This window comes from Phocoena sinus, chromosome 9 (genome assembly GCF_008692025.1).
Source record: "Phocoena sinus isolate mPhoSin1 chromosome 9, mPhoSin1.pri, whole genome shotgun sequence".
In the NCBI taxonomy this organism is placed as follows: Eukaryota; Metazoa; Chordata; class Mammalia; order Artiodactyla; family Phocoenidae; genus Phocoena; species Phocoena sinus.
Window position 1 is genome coordinate 3164379 of NC_045771.1, and position 22734 is coordinate 3187112.

At 50.4% G+C, this 22734-nt stretch overlaps 1 protein-coding gene across 1 annotated transcript in view; it reads right to left on the minus strand.

Moving 5' to 3' along the window:
* The window catches only part of DPP6 (dipeptidyl peptidase like 6), a 776249-nt gene that overhangs the window by 154584 nt on the left and 598931 nt on the right, over positions 1-22734 (minus strand). The window contains exon 8 of the mRNA XM_032643847.1: positions 10889-11009. Within this exon, the coding sequence (XP_032499738.1) occupies positions 10889-11009 (121 nt within the window). The remainder of the gene's footprint in view (positions 1-10888; positions 11010-22734) is intronic.

Below are 22734 nucleotides of genomic sequence, written 5' to 3' on the forward strand. Positions count from 1 at the left end.
GCCCACGCTGGAGTATCAAGTGCAGACTCTGAGGCCCCGGGGTCTGCAGTTCATCAAACAGTGTCACACAACGACCAGCTCAAGGGGGCCTGCCCCTCCTGGGGCCTCTCCCCTGCAGTTGGGGGCTGTCCACTGGGAACCACAGCCACTAATTTACGGAATCCAAGGAGACGCCAAGAAGAAGGCAGCTGGCTACAAGGCACAGGTGACACTGACCAACCTTCCATGGAAGAGGGAGCCCCACAAGCTAGTGAGTCTGAGGACTCGCCCAGCTATTAACCATTGAGTGGCAAATAAGGTGAGTCTGCAAGGACAGAAAGCTCCAGCCCCCAGCTGCTTCCCGAACACTCCCACGCAGGGGCGTGGCATGTCCGTCTGCAGCAGCTCACTAACGGCGCGTGCGCTCTGAGCCGGCAGGCGGCCCTCGCCCGGCATCCCCCCTCCAAGGTCCCCACACCTCCCGGTGTCCAGCGCGGTGGCATCAGCCTTGCAACCACACTGGTCCCACGGCACTCCCTGGCCGCCCCCTGAACCTGACCCTCCATCTCCTCGCCGACTCTGAGGGATCCCCCGTACCCCTGCAGTAACTCCTAGTCTGCTCGGGTCCCAGACTTGGGGTCTGCTGTTCGCCGTCCAGATGTGGAATCTTCAGTGTTGCCTCTGCCGGGCCTGGGGCTCCTGCTGCTGGCACCAGTTCCTGGGCCCTGGCACCGAGTCCTGGATAACGAGGTACGAGGACTGGCCGCCAGCGTCACCTGCAGGCCGAGCGTGTAACTGCTAGCGTGCGTCCCTCCAGAACTGAACCCCCCTCCTCCACCAGCGCGCTGGGCTGGGCTGCCTGCCCGCCCGACAGGAGGGCGGCCCAGCAGCCTGGGCCCCCTGAGGGACCACGGGGAGCGTGCCCCAGCCCCACCTCCACCCTGACGAGGGGTTGCGGTGAGGGGCGTGAGTGACTCCCCTAGTTCTGAATCAGGGGGGTGGTGTCTGGTTTGCTTTGTTGGCCTGCTTTTGTGATTCCCAGCCTGACCTAGGCTATCCTCTTCCCCCTTCTCTGACCAGGCTTATTTTAGTCCAGGGAGGGACGCTGGGTTGCAAAGCACAGGTCACAGGCCCTGCCCTTAGCACTGAACTTGAGGGGAAATTCCAGATCGGAGTTCGAGTATTTGATCTCCCAAAGCTGTTTTCACAATCAGGGCCCTCAGCGCTGGCCCGAGTGTCCGGGTCAGAATACCGTTCCTTCCTCAGCTGGTGCAGCGGTCAGGCCCCAGCTTGGGCCACATCACCTTTTCAGTGGAGAACCTTCGGGGTAACACCAGGAGATCGACCAGCCTAACACCTCATCCCCACAACTGGACAGCCCGTTGATTACATAGTTTAAATGGCAACTCTCAGCCTGAATGCTCCCGGCAGGCAATAAGATATAATAGTAATTAAAGTCCAAACCGTATGGTCACCATGGCAATCAGAAGGGTGCTGGGAATATGCAGGGAAAACAAGGAGCCATGACGAGGAAGATGACGAGCCATAAGTCTCTGCAAGCTTCTGCTGGGAGAAATCCAAGGCCACAACCACGGCCCTTAACCCGCTGGAGAGGCTGTGCTTTGAGGTGTCCGAGTCCACCTTCCGGTTAAAAACACCTCTGCCACTTCGTGGTAGACACTCGTTCCATGCCAGGCACACGGACATCTGAGACTTTGCCACGTCTGACAGTAGCCCTGGCGGCAGGGCAGGCAGGCGGGAGGTTTATCCTTGTGGAACACTTCACAGCCATGTGCTAATATGTGATCACACGTATTGGCAAGTTCACGTGGTTCTACCTGTGCTCTCACGGATATGCTCTCATCCAACCTCACACTAATTCTTTGGGGAAGGTATCTGAGCTCTTACTTTTCATGCGAGGGATGGGAGGGCCAGGCAAGATACGTGACTCACTCAAGGTCACCGGGCGGCTGAGTGGCAGCTCAGGGACTCACACGCAGGCCCCCTGGGCTCTCACATCTGCACTCTGAGAAGCGCCTTGCACGGAGCTGGGGGTGTTGAAGGCTGTGGAGCGAGCAGACCGTGCCAAGGGGACGGGTGGTCCACTCATCACTTGGGCATCGATCAAGCCTATTTTTAACCTGCAAGAAGTTAATGCAGCTTTTTATACACACAATGGGCATGTGGTTAGGAGGCCAAATTGGAACCACTCACTGGCTGTGTGACCACTGAGAAGTCACTTAACGTTGCTGAGGCCAAGTTTCCGCAGCTGCGGCAGGATACGAGCAGCGCCTTCTTCCTGCAGAGGAGTCGATAGATTCATTCCTGTTTAATCGTGTCAGGCGTGCCATGGAAGAAACAGTCAAAATTAAACATTCCTGCAGTAGGTGAGCCACGGCTGGCACTTTAGGAGGTGGTCCGGAGCTGTCAGCTTCAATCTCACTCCCCTCGGCCCCTAGTAAGGGGACTGCCGCCATTCCTAAAGCCTCTCCTGATTCCTTTACCTTTGGGGATAAAAAGTGAAGCTCGTAATTACAATGAGATTAACAGTTCCTGCTTTTCAATAATCGGGTTGTTATTTTTGCTGAAGGAAGTTTGTGGAAGTGGAAGTTCTGATGACAGTGAAAAAAGGGAGGCCAGCTGATTCCCCTGGGAGGGTTTCTAGAATCCTGCATCTGAATTTTGGAGCCGAGGCCAGCACCGTGAGGACAGGTAAGCATTGCCATGTGTAGGGACCGTCACGGTTGGGAGATGTGCTCGCGGGGGAGGTTGTGATGGAACTTGAGGGGCGCAGGAGGAAGTGGAGGGCCCAGATATGGTTGGACCGGTCCAGGGGGCGAGGAGACCCTTGGTGGCCATTTAGATGTAGGCTGGCCATCACCTTCTCCCCACGCACCCGACAATCTCACTCCCTGCCTTAGGCCACTGTTCTCATGCTGACATGCACAGACATCTAGAAACCCGAGGACGTCTCTCTTGGGGTCAGAGCGAGCACAGAGGGGATGAACACAGACTGCAGCATCTCGTCCACCTCGATGTCGGAGCTGAGTGGGTCCCCACTGAACAGCATGAGCCTTTGCTGTGTCTCTCTACAAGGTAAAAGCCACCTGCTTCGCAAGTCAAGGTCATTACTACTTCACGGAGCTGGAGGCAAGGGCTGTGCAGGAAACTCGCTCCTTCCACTTACATTAAATACTGAAAGCGCTGAGTTACCGTGCAAAAGGCCCTGCCATCTGGAGCCACTGCTCCACGGCAGCACCTCCCGGGTCTGGAGGCTTTTCCAGAGGCTGATCACATTCAGGCATTTTCATCATCACTTTGACATTCATATCCTTCTTTAGAAGCCATAGATGAACTGGAATATGATTTTTAAGTATTTAATTTCTACAAGCCATCCTGAAGCATACTTTTTACTGAGGTAGAAGATCTCTGGTGCTCATAGGTTAACCAGCTGTCTGGTGTCGGTGACAAGTGAGGGATGTGACTCCAGCTCAGTGACTCTAAATGCAGACAGAATGTTCCAGGGAGATGTTCATATCTGCACAGACATCCTCTCTAGGTTGAGTAGGAAGCCATGTACTTCTTATATAACACATTATAGACAACTCATGAGTGAATAGATTTTAATAGTCTTTGAAACCGCTACTGGAGGAAAATGGACTACACATTAGTGCTCCTAACTGCTGGCGATGCCAGATGAGAAAATGAGGTGCGTACGTGCTATGTGACTAATTTTTGGAGTTACAGATAAAGTAACAGCAGTTTTAACAGCAACAGCTGCGGTTTCCTAGTCCCAGGCACTGTTCTAACAACTGTACACGTACCAGCTCGTTTAACGTCCATGATGACCGTAGGGAACACTGATGACCTTTACTCTTGTTTTGCAGATAAGAAGACAGACACAAAGAGTTCAACCTCACCCAGGTTCACGTAGCTTCTATGTGGTGAAGCTGTGATTCAAAGGCAGGCATGGTTGCTGCAAAGACCCTGCCTTTACCACAGCTCTGCTACCCTTACACAAGAGGGCTCTGTAAAGCCAATCACAAGCTTCTGGCCATTTCCTGATAGAGATTTCCTGGTCTGACCAAGATTTCCCATCACGTAAATCAGAGAAGTAACCACCACTAAGTCCAAAGAACTACAGATCTGTGCTTTGCATAACAGCATACAGAACTGACCATGATTCTAAGTCCACTGAACTCCTGGCCATGTAACTTACTTTAAAGCCATCAGTCCAGCGGGAATGATGCACGATGGGCGTGTCAATTCCCTTCATCTACCACCAGGATGCAGTTTACTAGCAGCTGAAGTGCCCTAACCAGGTACTTCAGGACATTAGCATTTGAAGAACTCAATCAAGAATGTACACTCCAGTGTGTGGCTCTATAAGCTTCACAAAATATCATGATCGAAATGTATTTCAGGGAGTTTTAAAAATAGTGCAAGAGGCATTAGAAACACTTTCTTACTGACAAAAATCTGGTGTGCAGTATGTCCTCTACCTACACAATAGTCCCAGGCGAGGGCTGTTCACTAGAGGCCTGTGGCCACACTGGATCCCACTGGCTCGGTCCACTGACGACCTGTACAAAGTGGGCAGCGGACACAGTGAGCCTAAGTGTACAAGTCAGCACACACAGCTCACCAAGCACTGAATAAACCACAAGTTTACGTTAAACCCAACAGGCATGTTCCGCGGGAAATACTACTTAGCAATTTCACTGCAGGGAGTTTAGAAAGACTGCGGGGCTCTGGATGATCGGGGAAGAACTCTTTTCCTTACGGGGGAATAGTTCCCGTGGAAAGCACACACATTCAAAATCACCCCACAAATCTCCATAAGAGCTTCAGTCGTAGTAACATTTCTTCCCATGACAGCCATTCCCCCAGTCAACTCCCTGCCTCCTTGAATAATCCAAATTATAAGGTGTGGAGTCACACCCAAAACAAAAATCAGGAAAGAATTTTAGTTCATCCACCGGGGCCCCCCTGGCCTCTCGTTGAGGTCTCTCAGAGCACCTCTGTGGAGAGAAAACTGTAAGGTCATTAGTGCTGACTCTGAAAGATACTTGAAGAGACAGTGTTAAGAAAAGCAAACAGGCCTCAGCCTCACCCAGGCTTTGCAGCCTCTGGACAAGAGTCTGAACGTGAAGGGTAAGGACCACGTGACCAGGCTCGCGTGTCAAATGGGCAGCTCTGAACGACTCCAGCTTAGCAAAGCTCCCGCGACTTCCATCGCCCCAGCGAGAACAGGCTTTCTAGAGCATTCTAAGCTTGGGAGCAGGATGCACTGCAAGTGCCTCCATCCACATCAGCCCTGGGAAGGGGGCCCAGCTGCACCCCAGCTCCTCCACACCAGCCCCAAGTGAACCCGGGCAGTCAGCACGGGGCCGGGGGGAGGGCCTGGGGGCTCCCGGGCAGGTGGGCAGAGGACAGAGTACCATGGGGACCATGGCCCACAGGGCAGTTGGCCATCAGGAGCACCGGGACTCCAGGAAAGGGGAGGAGGTGTGCTAGGGAGGGAGAGCTGAGGGCCCGGGCAAGGGCACAACAGAAGCGTCCGGTCCTCTCCTGCTTCTCCCTCTGGTCACTGTCAACCAGGCACTGCCTGACTGCCTAGGTCCTGAAGCCAAGCAGAGGAGCTGACGCGGAGCAGCCAGCAGGGGGCCTTATTCAGCATCACTCCCGCTGACCCTCACGTGGCGAGGCTGCGCGGCCGAGCAGCCTCCCTGCATCCAATCACGTATCCGAGTACCACCAAGCTCTGGACTAGTTCAGGGTAAAATTCATCCTGGGGTTTCATCGACACCAAACCAGATGTTAAATAAATGCCCTCCAGGCATTTCTCGGCTCTCCCTGACATCCCAGCCTGATGGCGCCAGGCTGTGCTCTGTGAACACCTTCTCAAGTTCACTGCCCCCACCCTACCTCCATCGGGTCTCAGAGGAGTTGAGGTGACAAGGACTGGTACACACGTGGGGACAGAGTGGTTCTCAAACGAGCCTGACACACTCCAGCTTTCCACTGGGGTATGAGCCATTTCACGATAATGACCTATCACTGAATATACTGCTATTTATTTAGGGTTACGCATATGACTGCTTTGGCAATAGAGGTGTGGAGGTCTCCTAGTTTAGTGGAAACATGTAATGACTTAAAGCTTCATTACTGAAAAGTTATTGGCCCAAAATTCTGTGCTGTGTACCACTATACCTCGTGTGTATGATGGCAATGATGAAAATGAAAATACTGAGTTGGCCAAAAGGTTCGTTTGGTTTTTTCCATAAGATGACTCTGGTAGCGCTTAGTTATCTTTAACTTCATTCAAAACACTATTGGTAGATTGTGACAGCTTCATATCAGCGTGTATTTTAAAAAGACTTATCAAAATTGGTGAATTTTTGTGTAGCCATTTTAATATTGAAGACGGAAGAAAAAAGCAACATTTTCCGTATACTATGCTTTATTATTTCAAGAAAGGTGAAAATGCAACTGAAACACCAAAAAAGATTTGTGCAGCGTACAGAAAAGGTACTGTGACTGATGGAACGTGTCAAAAGTGGTTTGCGAAGTTTCGTGCTGGAGATTTCTCACTGGACGATGCTCCAGCGTCAGGTAGCCCAGCTGAAGTTGACAGTGATCAAATCGAGACATTGAGAAAAGTCAACATTATACCACACGGGAGACAGCCGACATACTCAAAACATCCAAATCAAGCGCTGAAAGTCATCTGCACCAGCTTGGTCATGTTCATCGCTTTAATGTTTGGCTTTCACGCAAGTTAAGAAAAAAAAAAACACAAAACTTTCTTGACCGTATTTCCGCATGCAGTTCTCTACTTAAATGGAATGAAAATGTTCCGTTTTTAAAACAAATTGTGATGGGTGATGAAAAGTGGATGCTGTACGATAATGTGGAACGGAAGAGATCGTGGGGCAAGCGAAATGAACCACCATCAACCACACCAAAGGCCGGTCTTCATCCAAAGAAGGTGATATTGTGTATATGGTGGGATTGGAAGGGAGTCCTCTATTATGAGCTCATTCTGGAAAACGAAAAGATTAATTCCAACAAGTACTGCTCCCAATTAGGCCAACTGAAAGCAGCACTCGACGAAAAGTGTCCAGAATTAGTCAACAGAAAATGCATCATCTTCCATCAGGATAACGCAAGACCGTATGTTTCTTTGATGACCAGGCAAAAACTGTTACAGCTTAGCTGAGAAGTTCTGATTTATCCGCCCTATTCACCAGACGTTGCACCTTTGGATTTCCATTTATTTCGGTCTTTACAAAATTCTCTTAATGGAAAAAATTTCAATTCCCTGGAAGACACCTGGAACAGTTCTTTGCTCAAAAAGATAAAGTTTTGGGAAGATGGAATTATGAACTTGCCTGAAAAATGGCAGAAGGTAGTGGAACAAAAGGATGAATACGTTGTTCAATAAAGTTCTCGGTGGAAATGAGAAATGTGTCTTTACTTTTACTTAAAAACCGAAGGCACTTTTTGGCCAACCCAGTAATAGAAACAAGTAGCAGCAACTGGGAAATACAACCATCTCTGTACCACTGGTAACCATGAACCTTTCATAAAAATTTGGACAATCCAGCTCTGCCCATAAGCCTACATATTAGGATCTTTGCAAAATTGCTAACACGTGCATGAAAGTGCAAATTCTTAACAGAAACTTCCTTTCTGACTTCTCAAAAAACTAGTGACATCTTTAGTTTCTGGATAACTAACTTTCGTAAACCTTAAATCAGTTTGTAGGACACTTTTGTCTTTAATCCCATATTAAAATCAAAGTTCTATGTAACTCCATGACATCTGCCCAGAAGAGTAAAATAAAGACATGCACTTTGCTTATCAAGATCAGTGTGTGGCCACCACGAGGCAGGGCAACTGGAAGGTCAGTGAGACACGCGGTCTGAGGTTGCAGGCAGTGCCGCGGGTGCATTTCCGTGTGTGGGGCTTGCGTCAGTTAGTTGGGGAAGTTTCCTACCGAGTACGTGTAAACCTTTGGTCCAGGGATGGAGATTCCTGGCAGTCCCCAGGTCTCCTTCTTCTCTCCCTCAGTCCTTGATATTCTGAAATGTTCAATATGTTCAAAGCTCCTTTTTGGGGAACACAACAAATCAATATGGCATCTGACTGCCAACAAGCCTACGGGCTGCAGGGTGGTTTAGAACTTATATAGCTTCGTTTCTTCTCAGAACTAACATCTCCAAGCGAGTCAGGCCCCCTGAAAATGCTGTCAGGGTATTTTCCCCCTAATCTTTCTTCTCCTTTTTTTTTTTAAGGAGCATATGGAAGTGAAGCAGTTAAGTCACAGATTAGAAAAAGGCAATCTTCAGAGTTTACCTTCCAATTATTAAAAAAGGAACCGAGATTCCCCAGAGCTCTCACGCTCCCAACTTCAGAGGCCGAAGCATCAGCAAATATAACCTTCCAGGAGGCAGCACTAAGGAGATGAAGCTGCCACATCAACTGGGACTGATTTAGAATACGTGGGGCCCTGTTATCACACGAACACAATTCTGGGTAAATGCCTTGAGGAAATATTTCTTTTCAACGGATTTGCTGAAGCAAAAGCTTACTTTGAATTGCAAGGCAATGAGCTTTTTATTTTATTAGGAAGATACTAAAAAAGACATTCTCCATCTCCTGGTGATGGAGTTTTGAAGGAGATTATCCGTAGGGCAGGTCTAGGTCCTTCCAGCCAGGGCTCCAGGGGCCTCTCTCTCTAGGGGTCATTGGGTTGTCATTGCCCTGATCGCCCTGGAACTTGGGGCCTGCTGCTCATAAGGCTGTTTGTGCACAGGACAGTGGAAGCACAGTGGAAGCTGGACAGTGTCCACTTTGTTCCAGTGACTCCCTTGTATGAGCCCAATGAAACCTCAAGGTCGATCCTCCTGGCCCCAGAAGGCAGCTCAGTACCGGAATCCTGGGTGCTCTGAGCGGCAGCGGCCATGCTGGAGTGAACACGGGACTCCAGGGAAACGCAGCGAGAGGGCCGGCCTAGATGGGTGCCCACGTTCCAGCATTCTGCTAGGAAGCCAGCTGCACAGAAATCAGGATGGTAGGAGCCTCCGGAAGGGAAGCTTGGGGTGAGGGGAAACGTGACTGGAAAGGGGCTCGGGCGGTGCTTTCTGAGATGATGGAATATTCTGTATCTTTTTTTTTTTGGCCACGCCACATGGCTTTGCGGGGTCTTAGTTCTCCAACCAAGGACTGAACTGGGGTCCTGGCAAAGCGAGTGCAGAGTCCTAACCACTGGACCGCCAGGGAGGTCCTGGAATGTTCTATATCTTGATGGGGCTGCCCAGTGTATACTGTGTCAAACCCATGAAACTGTGTCTTTATAATTGTGCATTTTACTGTCTACGACTTACATCTCACTTTAAAAAAATGGAAATCAAGTCAACCTTGTGCTTCAGTGACTTCAGTGAAATCACGATGGGAAGTAGGACTAAGCATACAGGTCTATCCACTCTGTCCTTTAGGATACATAAACCCCTGCAATGCAGAACCCAGCTTGACGAATGCACAGCACTGAGGAAACATGGTATTTTATGGGCTTGATCATGCCCAGACCCCGCTGGGGGTCCCCTGACCGCCCCCCACCCTTGCCCCAGCCCAGCACAGTGAATTCTTCCTGTGATCATGTGGTCTCAGACCAGTAGGCTGACAAGAACACAAGCTGTTTATCAGCCCAGTGCTGGGCTGCGTCGGCATCCTGCTGACATCTGCATTTCCAGAAAGGGGACAGTCCTGCACTTGAACAGTGATACTCCATGATACATCTCCCCTAACCTCGTGTAACCTTGGGCAGATGACTTACCCTCACTGAGCCTCCTCTGTGAAATGTCCATAACAGCACTCATCTCAGAATGCTCTCATGAGGGCGTTATGGACTGGATGTCTGTGGCCCCACAAAATTCAGGTGGAAGCCAAAATCCCCAATGTGGTGGTATCTGGAGGCAGAGCCTTTGGGAGGTGATGACGTTACCAGGGTGGAGCCTCCACGGTGGGGTTAGTGCCCTTCTAGGAGGATGAAGAGACCAGAGCTTCCTCCCCATGACTTTCTCTCCCTCTGGCATGTGAGGACACAGAGAGAAGGTGACCGTCTGCAAACCAGGAAGAGAGCCCTCACCAGACACCAGCTCTGCTGGAGCCCTGATCTTGGACTTCCCAGCCTCCAGAACTACGAGAAATAAAAGTTGCTTAAGCCGCCCAGTCTGTGGTGTTCCTGAGAGCAGCCTGGACTAACGTGGCGGGTAAATGAGGTAAGAAAAAGCACTGCTTAGCATAGCGCCTGGCAACTAACGGCAATCAATACAGGGCTGTTATTGTTACGACGAAGTTGTCATGAATGTGGAGACGGATCATAAATGCTTAAGAAGAGAGCGTCTCACTCAGATTTTTCGTCATTTAATAATGCAGACCGCTGGAGTCCCCTGGTGCCAGAGGAAAACCAGCAGCAGAAAACGTCCCATGAGGCGGATGCTGACAGGCCAGCAGGCCACCCTGACGTGTTTCTTTTGGAAGCTTTACCCTCTGATGTCTCTTCCAGCTCTCCCTTCCCCAGGCAGAACCAGGCACTCAACCTCTCAGAAAGGGAGCAGGAAACCTGCACGTCTGGGATCCTGACTGTTCCGGGAGTCACCCCCCAGCACAGCACAGGGTTGTAGGATGCCCTGCCCACCTGGCCACCAGGTGAGTGCTTGACACCGCAGGCCCCCGATGGTTGCCTGCTGCTCCCCGAGGCTCCACAGTCTCTTTGTAATTTAGCAGAACCTCAAGAAACGGAGTTTAATTGACAGAGTCAGAGGAAACACCACCACGGCCAATCCCAGTGACGCAGCAGCAGCAGTGACCACAGGCACCAAGCCTCCCACATCCCGCGTACCTTCGTACAGCCAGTCGCTAAGGCCGTTGTAAATCACGCCTTCCTTCCCAGTTGAGACCACACGGATGGCCTGCTTCCCGACGTGTGCACAGTAGTAGATATTGTTTTCAAAGATAAATATCTAATTTGGAAAGAGAAAAAACACAGCGTTAATCAAGGAAGTGCTTACAAATAGGGTATTCTTTAAAAATCCCAAACCAGCAATGTGGTCCGCGTTTTCCTTTGCATTTATCTGACAGAACAGACGTAGTCTCGGGACCCTTTGGAACTCACCCACCTCCAAAATCTCTACATTTAAGGTCAACTGGAGACTCAAACTCCACAGAGTTCACCCAATGTTATCATTTACCATGACCAGACAATCTGTCTGATACTCTTGGATATGTTAACATCAAATGGCTTTGACTATCTTAGCAACTGTATTTTTCCTAGGAATTGTGCCTGGTGGGCTGGGAAGCTTGAAATCTGTGATTATTCACTCAACATTTATGAAAAGTTACTTAGTGGGCACCAACTCTGTGCCAATCATGGGAGAGCACAGGGATGAATGAGGTGGGACGTATCATGTGCCTTTACTCACAATCCAGTAAAGAAGACAAACTTTAACAGGAAAATGTTCTAAAGAGCTCTGGGAACACGTAACAGTACTACTAACTTAGGCCAAAGGCAGGCAAGGAGTCCCTGAGAAAGTGACTGGAAAAAAGTTTTCTTATTGTGATAAAACATACATGACACAAAATTTGCCACCTTGACCACGTTTAAGTGTACAGTTCAGTGGCCTTAAGTGCATTCACACTGATGTGCAACCATCACCACCATCATCTCCTGGACTCTCTTCATCCTGCAAAATTCAAACTCTGTCCCCATTAAACACTGATTCCTCATCCCCCTCCCCCACCCCCGGCCCCCACCCTTTTGCTTTCTGGGTCCAGGAATCTGACGACTCCAGGGACCTCGTGTGACGGGAACCACACAGCATTTGTCCTTCTGTGTCTGGCTTATTTCACTGAGCATAACGTCCTCAAGGTTCACCCGTGCTGTGGCAGGTGTCAGGATTCTGAGAAACTGGGCTTTAGGCTGAGATCTGAACGGCAAGCAGGATGAAGAAAGGGGGGCTGAGAAATTAGGCTACACGGAGGTAACAGTGTGAGAGAGAACCAGAGGCAGGCGTGGGCCTGGGGAGCTGGATGAGAGCTCCAGGCGTGAGGGGGAGGGGCAGCAGGAGTGGAAGCCCAGGGGGTGGGGGAGAGACGGGTGCCAGCCCCCAAGGGTCCATCCGTGGGCTACAGGACCCCAGAGGCAGCAGGAAGCCCTTGGCAGAAGCTCGAGAAGGGGAGCAACATGGCTAGAGGCAAGTCTTCTGTGGGCGAGCCCAGGCCCATGCAGATGAGAAGGCAGGGCAGGAGTCAGCCTGTCAGCTGTGGGGGGGATGGTGGAGACAGACAGAGGTGGACCAGCCAGGGACAGTGGGGGGATGCCCTGGGCGTGGGGAGTGAAGTTGCAGGAGGAGACAAAGTGGTTCCCCAGCCGTTCCCTGGAGCAACTGGGTGGCCCATGTGCAGCCTGGGGTGCCCTGGAAGATGCTACAGTTCTGACCTTAGGTCAGCCCCAAATACCCTGGGGCCGGGGGGAGGGTGGGTTAGGTCAGTGGCTCTCGAATTCTGATGTGTATTACGATGATCTGACGAGGTCTGACATATCCTACAGTCAGGTCCAAGAGCCCAGCCCAATGGTTAGGATCTAGGGGTGGGACCCTGGCATGAGTATTTTTTTTATTTTTTAAAGTATTTATTTATTTGGTTGCGCTGGGTCTTAGTTGCGGCAGGCAGGCTCCTTAGTTGTGGCTTGTGGGCTCCTTAGTTGCGGCATGCATGGGGGATCTAGTTCCCTGACCAGGGATTGAACCCGGGCCCCCTGCATTGGGAGCTCAGAGTCTTTTTTTTTTTTTTTTTTTGTGCGGTACGCAGGCCTCTCACTGTTGTGGCCTCTCCCATCGCAGAGCACAGGCTCCGGATGCGCAGACTCAGCGGCCATGGCTCACGGGCCCAGCCGCTCCGCGACATGTGGGATCTTCTCAGACCGGGGCACGAACCCATGTCCCCTGCATCGGCAGGCGGACTCTCGACCACTGTGCCACCAGGGAAGCCTGGGAGCTCGGAGTCTTAACCACTGAGCCACCAGGGATGTCCCCTGGCACCAGTATTTTAAAGAAACACCCTGGGCGATTCCAGTGTGCAACCAAATCTATGAAGCAGTGGCCCAGGACAAATCTAATGTCTCCCGAAGCTCTTAAAGTATAAATTAGCCCGTTCTCCAGGCACTGCTCAATTCTGCCCTGTGTTTTCTGTATCTAAATTCTTTGCCTGCTACCCCCACAAGGACCTAAGCACACGATGCAAATATCCAATGTCTGTGGAAACTGAGCTTTGTGGACCAAGAACAGGACTCAATCAGATTTTTTTTTAAAGAAATTCTAAAAAAAATACTGTCAGTGTCATTTAAGAGACCAGTGAGAAAGGGTATTTTGCAAGTGTAGGAAACAGCGTAAATATTGACATTTTAAACTGAAGATGCAGAAAGGGCAGTTCCCATAGATAGTTGTCATGGAAGCCTGGAGCTGAAAGCTCTATCAAGTATTAGCTTCCTGCTCAGGCCTCTTGCCTCTTCAAAGATTCACTTCAACCAGAAATGAGCTGGAAAACATCTAGACACAAGTACACATCCTCAGTTAATTTCAGTAGCTGTTCTTACGAGTTTGCCTAAGGGTAAGATGTATTATGAAATTTCAACTTTTTATGCGTCCTAAGCCTACAGTAAATTTTTGAATCAAATCGGACCATAGACAATATTCTGAAGAAGTAAAATTTGCTACGATAGATATTAAATCCCTTTTCATCTTGACTTTATTTTATTTTTTAAAGAAGATGTTGGGGGTAGGAGTTTAGTAATTTATTTATTTATTTATGGCTGTGTTGGGTCTTCGTTTCTGTGCGAGGGCTTTCTCTAGTTGTGGCAAGCGGGGGCCACTCTTCATCGTGGTGCGCGGGCCTCTCACTATCGCGGCCTCTCTTGTTGCGGAGCACAGGCTCCAGATGCGCAGGCTCAGTAGTTGTGGCTCACGGGGCTAGTCGCTCCGCGGCATGTGGTATCCTCCCAGACCAGGGCTCGAACCTGTGCCCCCTGCATTAGCAGGCAGATTCTCAACCACTGTGCCACCAGGGAAGTCCCTTGGCTTTATTTTTAATGGAAGGAAAACAAAAGGAAACAAGCTCTAAGGAACAGTGCGCTTTGCTTTGAAGATGTTCACATCTACAAATGGGAGTCTGGGTCCTACACACCTCAGCCCACTCCAGGCCCTGCAAAGGTGTCTGCACCGTGTGCTCTGGGAGCGCAGCGGACCTGCCGCAGGACCTGAGCCAGTGCTGGACTCCTAGTTGCCTCAGTTTCTTTGTCTGTCAATACAGATCAAGGCAGAACTCAGTCTTAGGGTGGCTATGAGGCTGGGTGAACTGACAACTTCAGAGCACTGAGAATACTGCCCAGCACAAAGTAAGGGCTCAGTAACACCTTTTTTTTTTTTTTGCGGTACGCGGGCCTCTCACTGTCGTGGCCTCTCCCGCTGCAGAGCACAGGCTCCGGACGTGCAGGCTCAGTGGCCATGGCTCACGGGCCCAGCCACTCTGCAGCATGTGGGATCTTCCCGGACCGGGGCACGAACCTGCGTCCCCTGCATCGGCAGGCGGACTCTCAACCACTACGCCACCAGGGAAGCCCCAATAACACTTATTCTTGTTGTGGTTACTATCATCATTATAAAGGTTTGTTCTGTCTGGAGAGATCAGGAGAGACTTCATGCGGGAGGTGACACCTGAGCTAGACCAGGAAGAATACCCACATTTTCACAGGGTGCTTACGATAAAGCTCAGCTCAAAGACACACGGAGCTAAAGGGGGAGCTCATTATCTCAGTAATCAGGAATGGGATAAGTACCATAATTCGGCACAACTTAGCTTTTAGTCCTGGACAAACAAGGCCCAGAGGAAAACATATTGAACAGCTCAGTGCTTGACTAAAAGAGAGCAGCACAGCTCCGGTGGAATTATAAATTAGAGAATGCTGGACTTGAAGTAGAAACCTAAATTCTAGTTGAGACAACTAGTTGTCCAGCTCTGAGCAGGTTACTTAACCTCACTGAATCTCATGTCCTTCACTACAAAATACGAGGTTGACTGGACAGTCCCTAAGGTTTCCTCCATACTTAATTAACATTGTTGAACCCAAAGGTCTTATGAGCGTCCGAGATCAGGAAAAGACGTTTAGCAAATTAATTAGTGATGCTATTACTACACTGGTATTCGCAAGGAGAACTATTTATCATGAAGGCAAAATTCAACATTCATAGCGAACCCAACATGCTACTATCAAGGGGGAAAACAGATTCTCTATATTTCAGCTAAAACCCCCAGTTATCATGTCAGCCTAGGTTTCTTTAACTGACACGGTAGAGCGACTGTCCTGATCTCGAGAACACACCCCGGTAGTGGTCACTACTTACTAATTGCTTTTCCCCTGGCTTTCTATTTCCTCTTTTGGGTTACCCCATTTCCTGACCAGGCACAATTTTACTAACACTTCCACAGTAAACGAGGATGAACAATCCCGTCATACATGACATTAAGCTTAATTTATAGTGTGAAACAGAACAGCTTGGGTGGTCACGGTAGCGCCCATTGGTTCAGCAGTGGTCATAAGGAAGCGATGTATTTGCACAGCAACTGGGATCGTCTCTGTTGTAGGTCATTCTAATCCCACTGGAAACACTGCACAGTTAACTGACATTACTGGAACACTGCACACAGATAAGCCATGTCACCAGAACATGGAAATTCTGTCTCTAAACCTTGCCACCCGGTCAACACATCTTTCGGCAGACTCTGGTGAAGAAGCAAACTGTTGACGGAGAGGTCGGTATGTCTTCGGGAGGCTGGTGCCCATCAGGTTCGTGTGTCCACGTGGCTTTAATTTCTGGGTGTGCTATGTCACCTCTGGTCCCCTGAATGGTTTCATCAACAGGCCACATAACAGAACGTCAGAATTACCAACTGTGGCTAACAGATTGGGAAACCCTCCTGCCTTCAGAACTTAATGGCCGGTTCCCCCTGCATAGAAATTGACCTTCAGGTAACTTTCTGTTTCTATTGCCCTGGACACCTGGTAAGGGTGGATATGGGCTCTAATGGTAGGTGATGCCATTTCTGGTACGTTGCAACTGGTTGAGGAGAACCGTAAACTCTGGGAGGAAGCCATCACCGTGACCTCCTCGAGTGCATGATTCCCGTCACCGGGCACTTCCCTCTGGGCACCTGGCAGGGATTCCACACCCACCCACAGGGGTCCCATTTACTGAGCTGTCACCGGCGGGGGTACGGGGAGAAGACACTGCTACACAGCTGTCAGGTGGGTGGCTGTGTGGAACGCTGTGGGGGAGGTGCACCCGAGACCATCTGCCAGCCAACGGCTCCTGTCTACACCCTTCTGAGTCCAGCTGGTGCCAAGCGTGGCCTCTGTGGACTTGCGAGTCAGCACATCTGCTTGGTGGACATGAGACCCCCCCTCGCCCCCCGCTGTGGGTGTTTTCCAGCAGCCATCAGGCTCCGAGAATGGCCCCTCTTCCCTGGGTTCACGTCAGGAGAAACCGGGTGATGGTGGGACTTCTGAGTCGTTACCAGAGTAAAGTTAGTGTGGAACAATTACAAGAAGGGATATTTACCAACACTAAAAGGAGGGAGCAGTAAAACAGCGCTGGGCATTTTTTTGAAAAGCAAACTAGCTGGTTGGAGATCACACATCAGTTCGGCTGACTATGAAGGTGGAAAACAGGGTAACAAAAGCCACCAAACCCTGACTCTGCACATTCACCATTATTATAGAAAATACGGGAGAAAGTTAAAATGTCACAACCCTACAAACCACACACATACACAAAATATGACTATTAAAATACACTTTCTTGTATTTTATTCCCTCCTAGATGAGAGAGAGAGAGAGAGAGAGAGAGAGAATGTGTGTGTTGGTCGGTGGGGTATAAAACATAGTTTTTCTTTTTTTTTTTTTTTTTTTTGTGGCATGCGGGCCTCTCACTGTTGTGGCCTCTCCCGTTGCGGAGCACAGGCCCCGGACACGCAGGCTCAGCGGCCATGGCTCACGGGCCCAGCCGCTCTGCGGCATGTGGGATCTTCCCGGACTGGGGCACGAACCCATGTCCCCTGCATCGGCAGGCGGACTCTCAACCACTGCGCCACCAGGGAAGCCCTAAAACATAGTTTTAATAAAACTAAAGTCATATAACATACACGGGTTTGCACACTGTTTTAGAATCTACATCAGAAATGTTTTTCCATGTCGGTGAGCATTCTCTGAGACATGCCTTTTAGGAGATATACCGTAGTTTATTCAATTATGTCCCTATTGTTTGACATCTATTCTGTTTTTTATTACAATAAAAACGCTCTTGTGCGTCTTTGTACTTCACTGCACCTCTGACATCTCCCTAGGATAAACCCCTATGCACAGAAATCAGGAATCATATTCATTGTGCAATAAAAAAAACGGGTGTTGGACAGGGACACGCCGATCAGAGAACCACACAGAGTACTGATCATACAGAAGCCCTTATATTCGTGAAGAACAGAAAGGAATCTTATTACAATGGGAATATTTTGTTTACCAAACTATCAGACTGAACAACACCCAAAGTTGCTAAGAACGCTGTGTGCTCTCCCAGTGGGGGCGGAGACTGGCTGCGCGCTCACAAGAAGCGGGCAGCAAGCCACAGCGAAGGAGACTTTTCCTGTGTAGATAATGTGAGGAAGACTGCTGGAAACAAAGTGTAATTGGCCTTTCCAAACTGTATCTACAGAACCTGATGACGGTGGAAGCTGCAGCCTCTGAACTAAAGGGGAATAACACACGTGTATGTGTGCAGACACATGCGTTTTCCCACGTCAACACGTGAAGGTGCTGAGAATCACTCTCCGATTACTCAACGCTCAGTTTCAGGAACTGACCAATTTGTAGATTAAATAAATTCTTTCCTTTCTCTGTTTTGCTCTCCCATTCCCTGTTTTGGCCATTCTACTGCTCAACTGGGCAAGGAAGAGAACTTCCATTATTCTAGTTTGTAACTGTGCCTGGAAAATGCAATGATGGGGGGATGGCAACGCTGTTGATCAAGGTTGATCAAGGAGGGTTTTCCAGATTCTCGGTGGTCCTTATCCAGTTTGGGAGCATCACACCAACCCCACAAACAAGCGTGTGCGCACCTCCGATCAGCTGGGCAGGGTGCTGAGCAGCTGCTCAGTAAGCTCTCATCTGACCTGTGCAGGTGGCCAAGACTCCCGAGTCTATCGTGTCCACGTGTCATTTCCCCAGTTAATCCATTGCCTGAAATTCAGCACACTTGGCTCTCAGGTTGGTTCCTGCCCAGGCAGAGGTGGGACGTGGCAAAATTCACTTGCTGTTCTGCCGCTGGATTTTGCCACCCATAAATAGAGATAATCACACCTGCCGTGCCAGCCTTGTGGTGCTATTGGGAGGATGAAAGGAGACAATTTTGCTGGAGAAACCTTGAGGGTTATAAAGCACACTTGAAGGAAATGCACTATTAACATAAGCATCGTCGGCCCGCTGGATCCCTGCTACGAGGACACCGTGCTAACAGCAGGGCTCTTCCAGCATCTCATGTCAATACTGCCCCTCCGCCCTTTCCACCAAAAATCAGTGGAAGACATTACATCACATTTTGACGCAGCCAACTAATGCAGGATTTAACGCCCAAAAGCGGAGTTCAGTGCCAAGAAAGAGAAAGTCCTGTGCATAATCTAAAACCATTCTTCTTGTCAGAAGGTACTCACATTTTTCATCCTTTCAAATGTCAACCAAAATCAAGAAGAAACACCTGAAACATCACCATAAAGACCCTCCCCTCAGCGTAGCCCTTAAATGGTCAAGGAAAAGCTTCCTTTTCAGAGTCACCCACCGAGAAAAAGCTCTCAGGATCCCTCTCACTTGATGAGCCCACATTTTAACTTGGAGAGTTCAGAGATGTTATTTTTTCAAAGCCGAGGAAAGAGTCCCTAAATGAAATTATGCTCCTGAGGAGTCGACGGCCGTATTCAGTGTCCCCTGTGATACGGGAGCTGAGCAATTTCATCTCGACCACAGAGATGTGAGGCTCCTAACACACCCAGGACCTCAGGGCGGGGTCGCAGCAGGGAAGCAGTGAGCGGGTGCCTGGCCTGAGAACGGGTGCGAGCACCTTCCAAGCTCTCTCTTCTCCCTGAGGGCCTCTGAGCTGCGGGGCTGCCCACGGACGGCCCGGTCAGGATAAGTGCTGGGAGGGCCAAGTGCTATAAGGCCAGGTGACAGGGCCCCCATCTGGCCTGGGCTCGGGGTCGCCCCTGAAAATGGCTTCTGAGCTGGGATGACGTGGAGGGTGGGCAGCAGCCGTCGGGGGAAGGAGGGGCACAGGGCACCGCAGGGGAGAAAGGCCTCTGTCCGTCTGAGCAAATGGGGCGGCCCATGTGGAATGAAGGGCCGGGGGGCCAGGTCAAGGCAGGCAGTGTCGGGGGTGAGGCTGGAAAAGGGGCCGGGGAGCCGTGCAGGTCCCACAGGCCACGTTCACGACTGCGCTTCCTTCTAAGAGCAGCGGAGCACCTGGGGAGCTTTGGTGGCATCATGGTCGTTGGCTGTTTTAAGAGAGCGAGTGAGAAGATGGTGCTGTGTTTTCCATGACATTCTGTTGCTGTGTAGGGGGCGGGGCAGAGGGCAGGGGGTCCCGGGGGATGGTCCAGAGGGACAGTGGAGGCTTGGGCTGTGTTGGCCCAATGGCGGGACTGCAGCGATAGGTGTGGGTTCCCAGAGCGCTGTGCTGCCTGGACACAGGCCAAGGGAAGGCAGGTGTGAAGGAGTCTCCTGGTCTGACACGGGCAGGTGGATGGACGGCAGTGCCCCCGGGAATCCCTGGAGGCAGGGCACGGGGGGAAGCCATGAGCCCACCTAGACACGGGGAACAGGACAATCAAGTGGCATGGCCCCGGGAGAGTCTCAGGCTGGGGGTGGGACGAGCAGCAGTTACTCTTACTATGAAAACAGCTCGTCAACCCTGAATGAACTTGAACCACCATGGAATCTGCCTCTGCGCGTCACGGCTGCCTACTTGTCCTTCCCTCTTGTGTCTTTAGCTGGCACCACAACCCCTGCCTGAGAGCCTGCGCTGTCCACGGCAGCGCCTGGACGGGGCCGTCCCGTCCCTCAGGCAGCCCAGTTCCCTGCTCCATGGGGACGGGCACTATCAGTGTCACCAGGAAATGCCATGGAATAGTCCACCGCCTGGGATCAGCGTTAACCACTGAACGAGGTGCCTTTCTTTAGAGGGTCTGGGGGGAAGGCAACTTCAAAGCCACACAAAGGGGCTTTCAGGCCGCGTGGCAACCCCCGGAGAGCCCCACCTCTCTCCACGGGGCACTGCCTCCTGGGCTGAGCCGAAAGTAATCCTCAGATGTGCTGTAACCACTAGCACAGCGACAGCTGCTCTGTGGCAACACGCTTATTGTACCAACAAAAGGACGACTGGATTTAGTGGGTTACCCGACTTAGGAGAATATCTGCTTCTGTTCTACGCCTGGATGTTGTGGCTGAGCACTGCGCGGAAATCTCCACTCCCCGTTTGCCTAGTTTGAAGCCGTCCCTCGCCCGCGTCCTGTGGCTCGGGGCTGCCCGTGAGAGCCACTTTCTGCCCTGGACACCAGCCCAAGATGATGCACCTTGTCCGCTGGAAGAGCCAGGATTTGGGCTGAGGCAGCCTAACCCCGGAGTCCGTGACCTGTGGCCTCTCATTGTCTGGACACCCTGCTACTTTGTAGAACTGAGGAGCAGGCTCAGAGAAGCGAAGCTTTCACCCAAGGTCACAGAGCTACTTAGTGACAGAATTAGAAACGAACTGCTTAACCCACACGCCCGCGATTCCAGCGCCAGCAGCACCAACAGCATTTAGGAACCGCAAGAATCCTGTCGTGAGAATCAGGACCCTCCCCAGACCAAATGAGTTTCAGCGGGCCCTCCGGTGACTCTGACGCACACTGCAATTTGCTGCTTCTTCCAGCTGAAAATCATGATCAATCCTGAGCAACTCTGCTGGTGAGAATGGCTGGACCGCTGGGCCTTCGTGGGAGTGGGCCTGAAAACTCTCTAAAAGCATTGAGGGAAATGACAAATGTGCTGACTGGCAGAAATCAGTCCGAGGGGCTCTCTCAATCTTTTTATACCACGGTTAAATTCAAGCCTCATTGGTTGCCAAACACAGTCTTCTGGCTCCAAAGAAGTGAATGAATTTTCCAGTATCTTCCTAAGGGGCTGAAAAAATCCATTTATTTCTTGGTAAGTTTCCAGGCTTTTTTGTATACAGTCCAAATATAAGGCCAGCAATGCTGCCACTGAAACATCATTTGGACCTTCCTGGTTGGACCACCTGGATTGTACCAGGTACTTGAAGTGTGCAGTGTTTGCTCTGAGGGCACACTGAAGCCACCAACACCATCCCAGACATGCCAGCTCAGCCCTCTCAGACACATTCCCTCCAATGTTGCCCAGGTGACTGGTCTTAGGACTTCATTCTCCAAGATGATGTGATAAACACCCGACCTCTCTTCAGCCGCTAGGGGCTCATTATCTGGTCTGTAGATTATTCGCGGTCTTTGAAACTCCTCCTTCTTTTGGCTCTTCACCTCCCAGCTTGTTACTGCTCCCCAGCATCTCCCCAGAGGGTGGAGTGGGGATCAAAGACAGTCCAGCTCGGAAGCCCACCATCCTTGGCATTTATGCTCAGGAGACATTTGCCGTGGTTCTGCTGGGACTGGCTCCGGGCTACACTGTGAAGTCCTTAAAGATGATTTCTGCTACCTGTCACACTCTCGTCAGTGATCTTTTCTATTATTTACACACTGAGACAATAAAAGATGAATGGACCCAGAATAAAACCAGAAAATTCACAAGAAAGATACCATGGGTATTAATTTATAGAAAATTATCAACTACTAAATACATATTAATTTAATCAACTACGGGATATAATTAAATACATGCTGATTTAAATAGCAATGCAACTGAATTACATTAGCAAAGAGTTTTGAAAATTCGTAGAAGCAGCAATATTTTTTTTAATGATACAGCCTGATGCTTAATGCAGTAAATATATGACCGATTAACCACACAGGAAACAATTTGTAAATGTATATCAAGTGCCTTAAAAAAGTGTTCAATACTTCAATTAAGAATATCAATTGCCAAGGAGAGGGGGAAGATGGTGGAAGAGTAAGACGCGGAGATCACCTTCCTCCCCACAGACACATCAGAAGTACATCTACACACGGGACAACTCCTACAGAACACCTACTGAATGCTGGCAGAAAACCTCAGACCTCCCAAAAGGCAAGAAACTCCCCACATACCTGAGTAGGGCAAAAGAAAAAAGAATAAACAGAGACAATAGAAGAGGGACGGGACCTGCACCACTGGGAGGGAGCCGTGAAGGAGGAAAGGTTTCCACACACTAGAAGCCCCTTCGCGGATGGAGACTGCGGGTGGCGGAAGGGGGAGCTTCAGCGCCGCAGAGGAGGGCGAAGCCACAGGGGTGCAGAGGGCAAAGCGGAAAGACGCACAGAGGATCGGTGCCGACCGGCACTCACCAGCCCGAGAGGCTTGTCTACTCACCTGCCGGGATGGGCGGGGGCTGGGAGTTGAGGCTCGGGCTTCGGTCGGATCCCAGGGAGAGGACTGGGGTTGGCGGC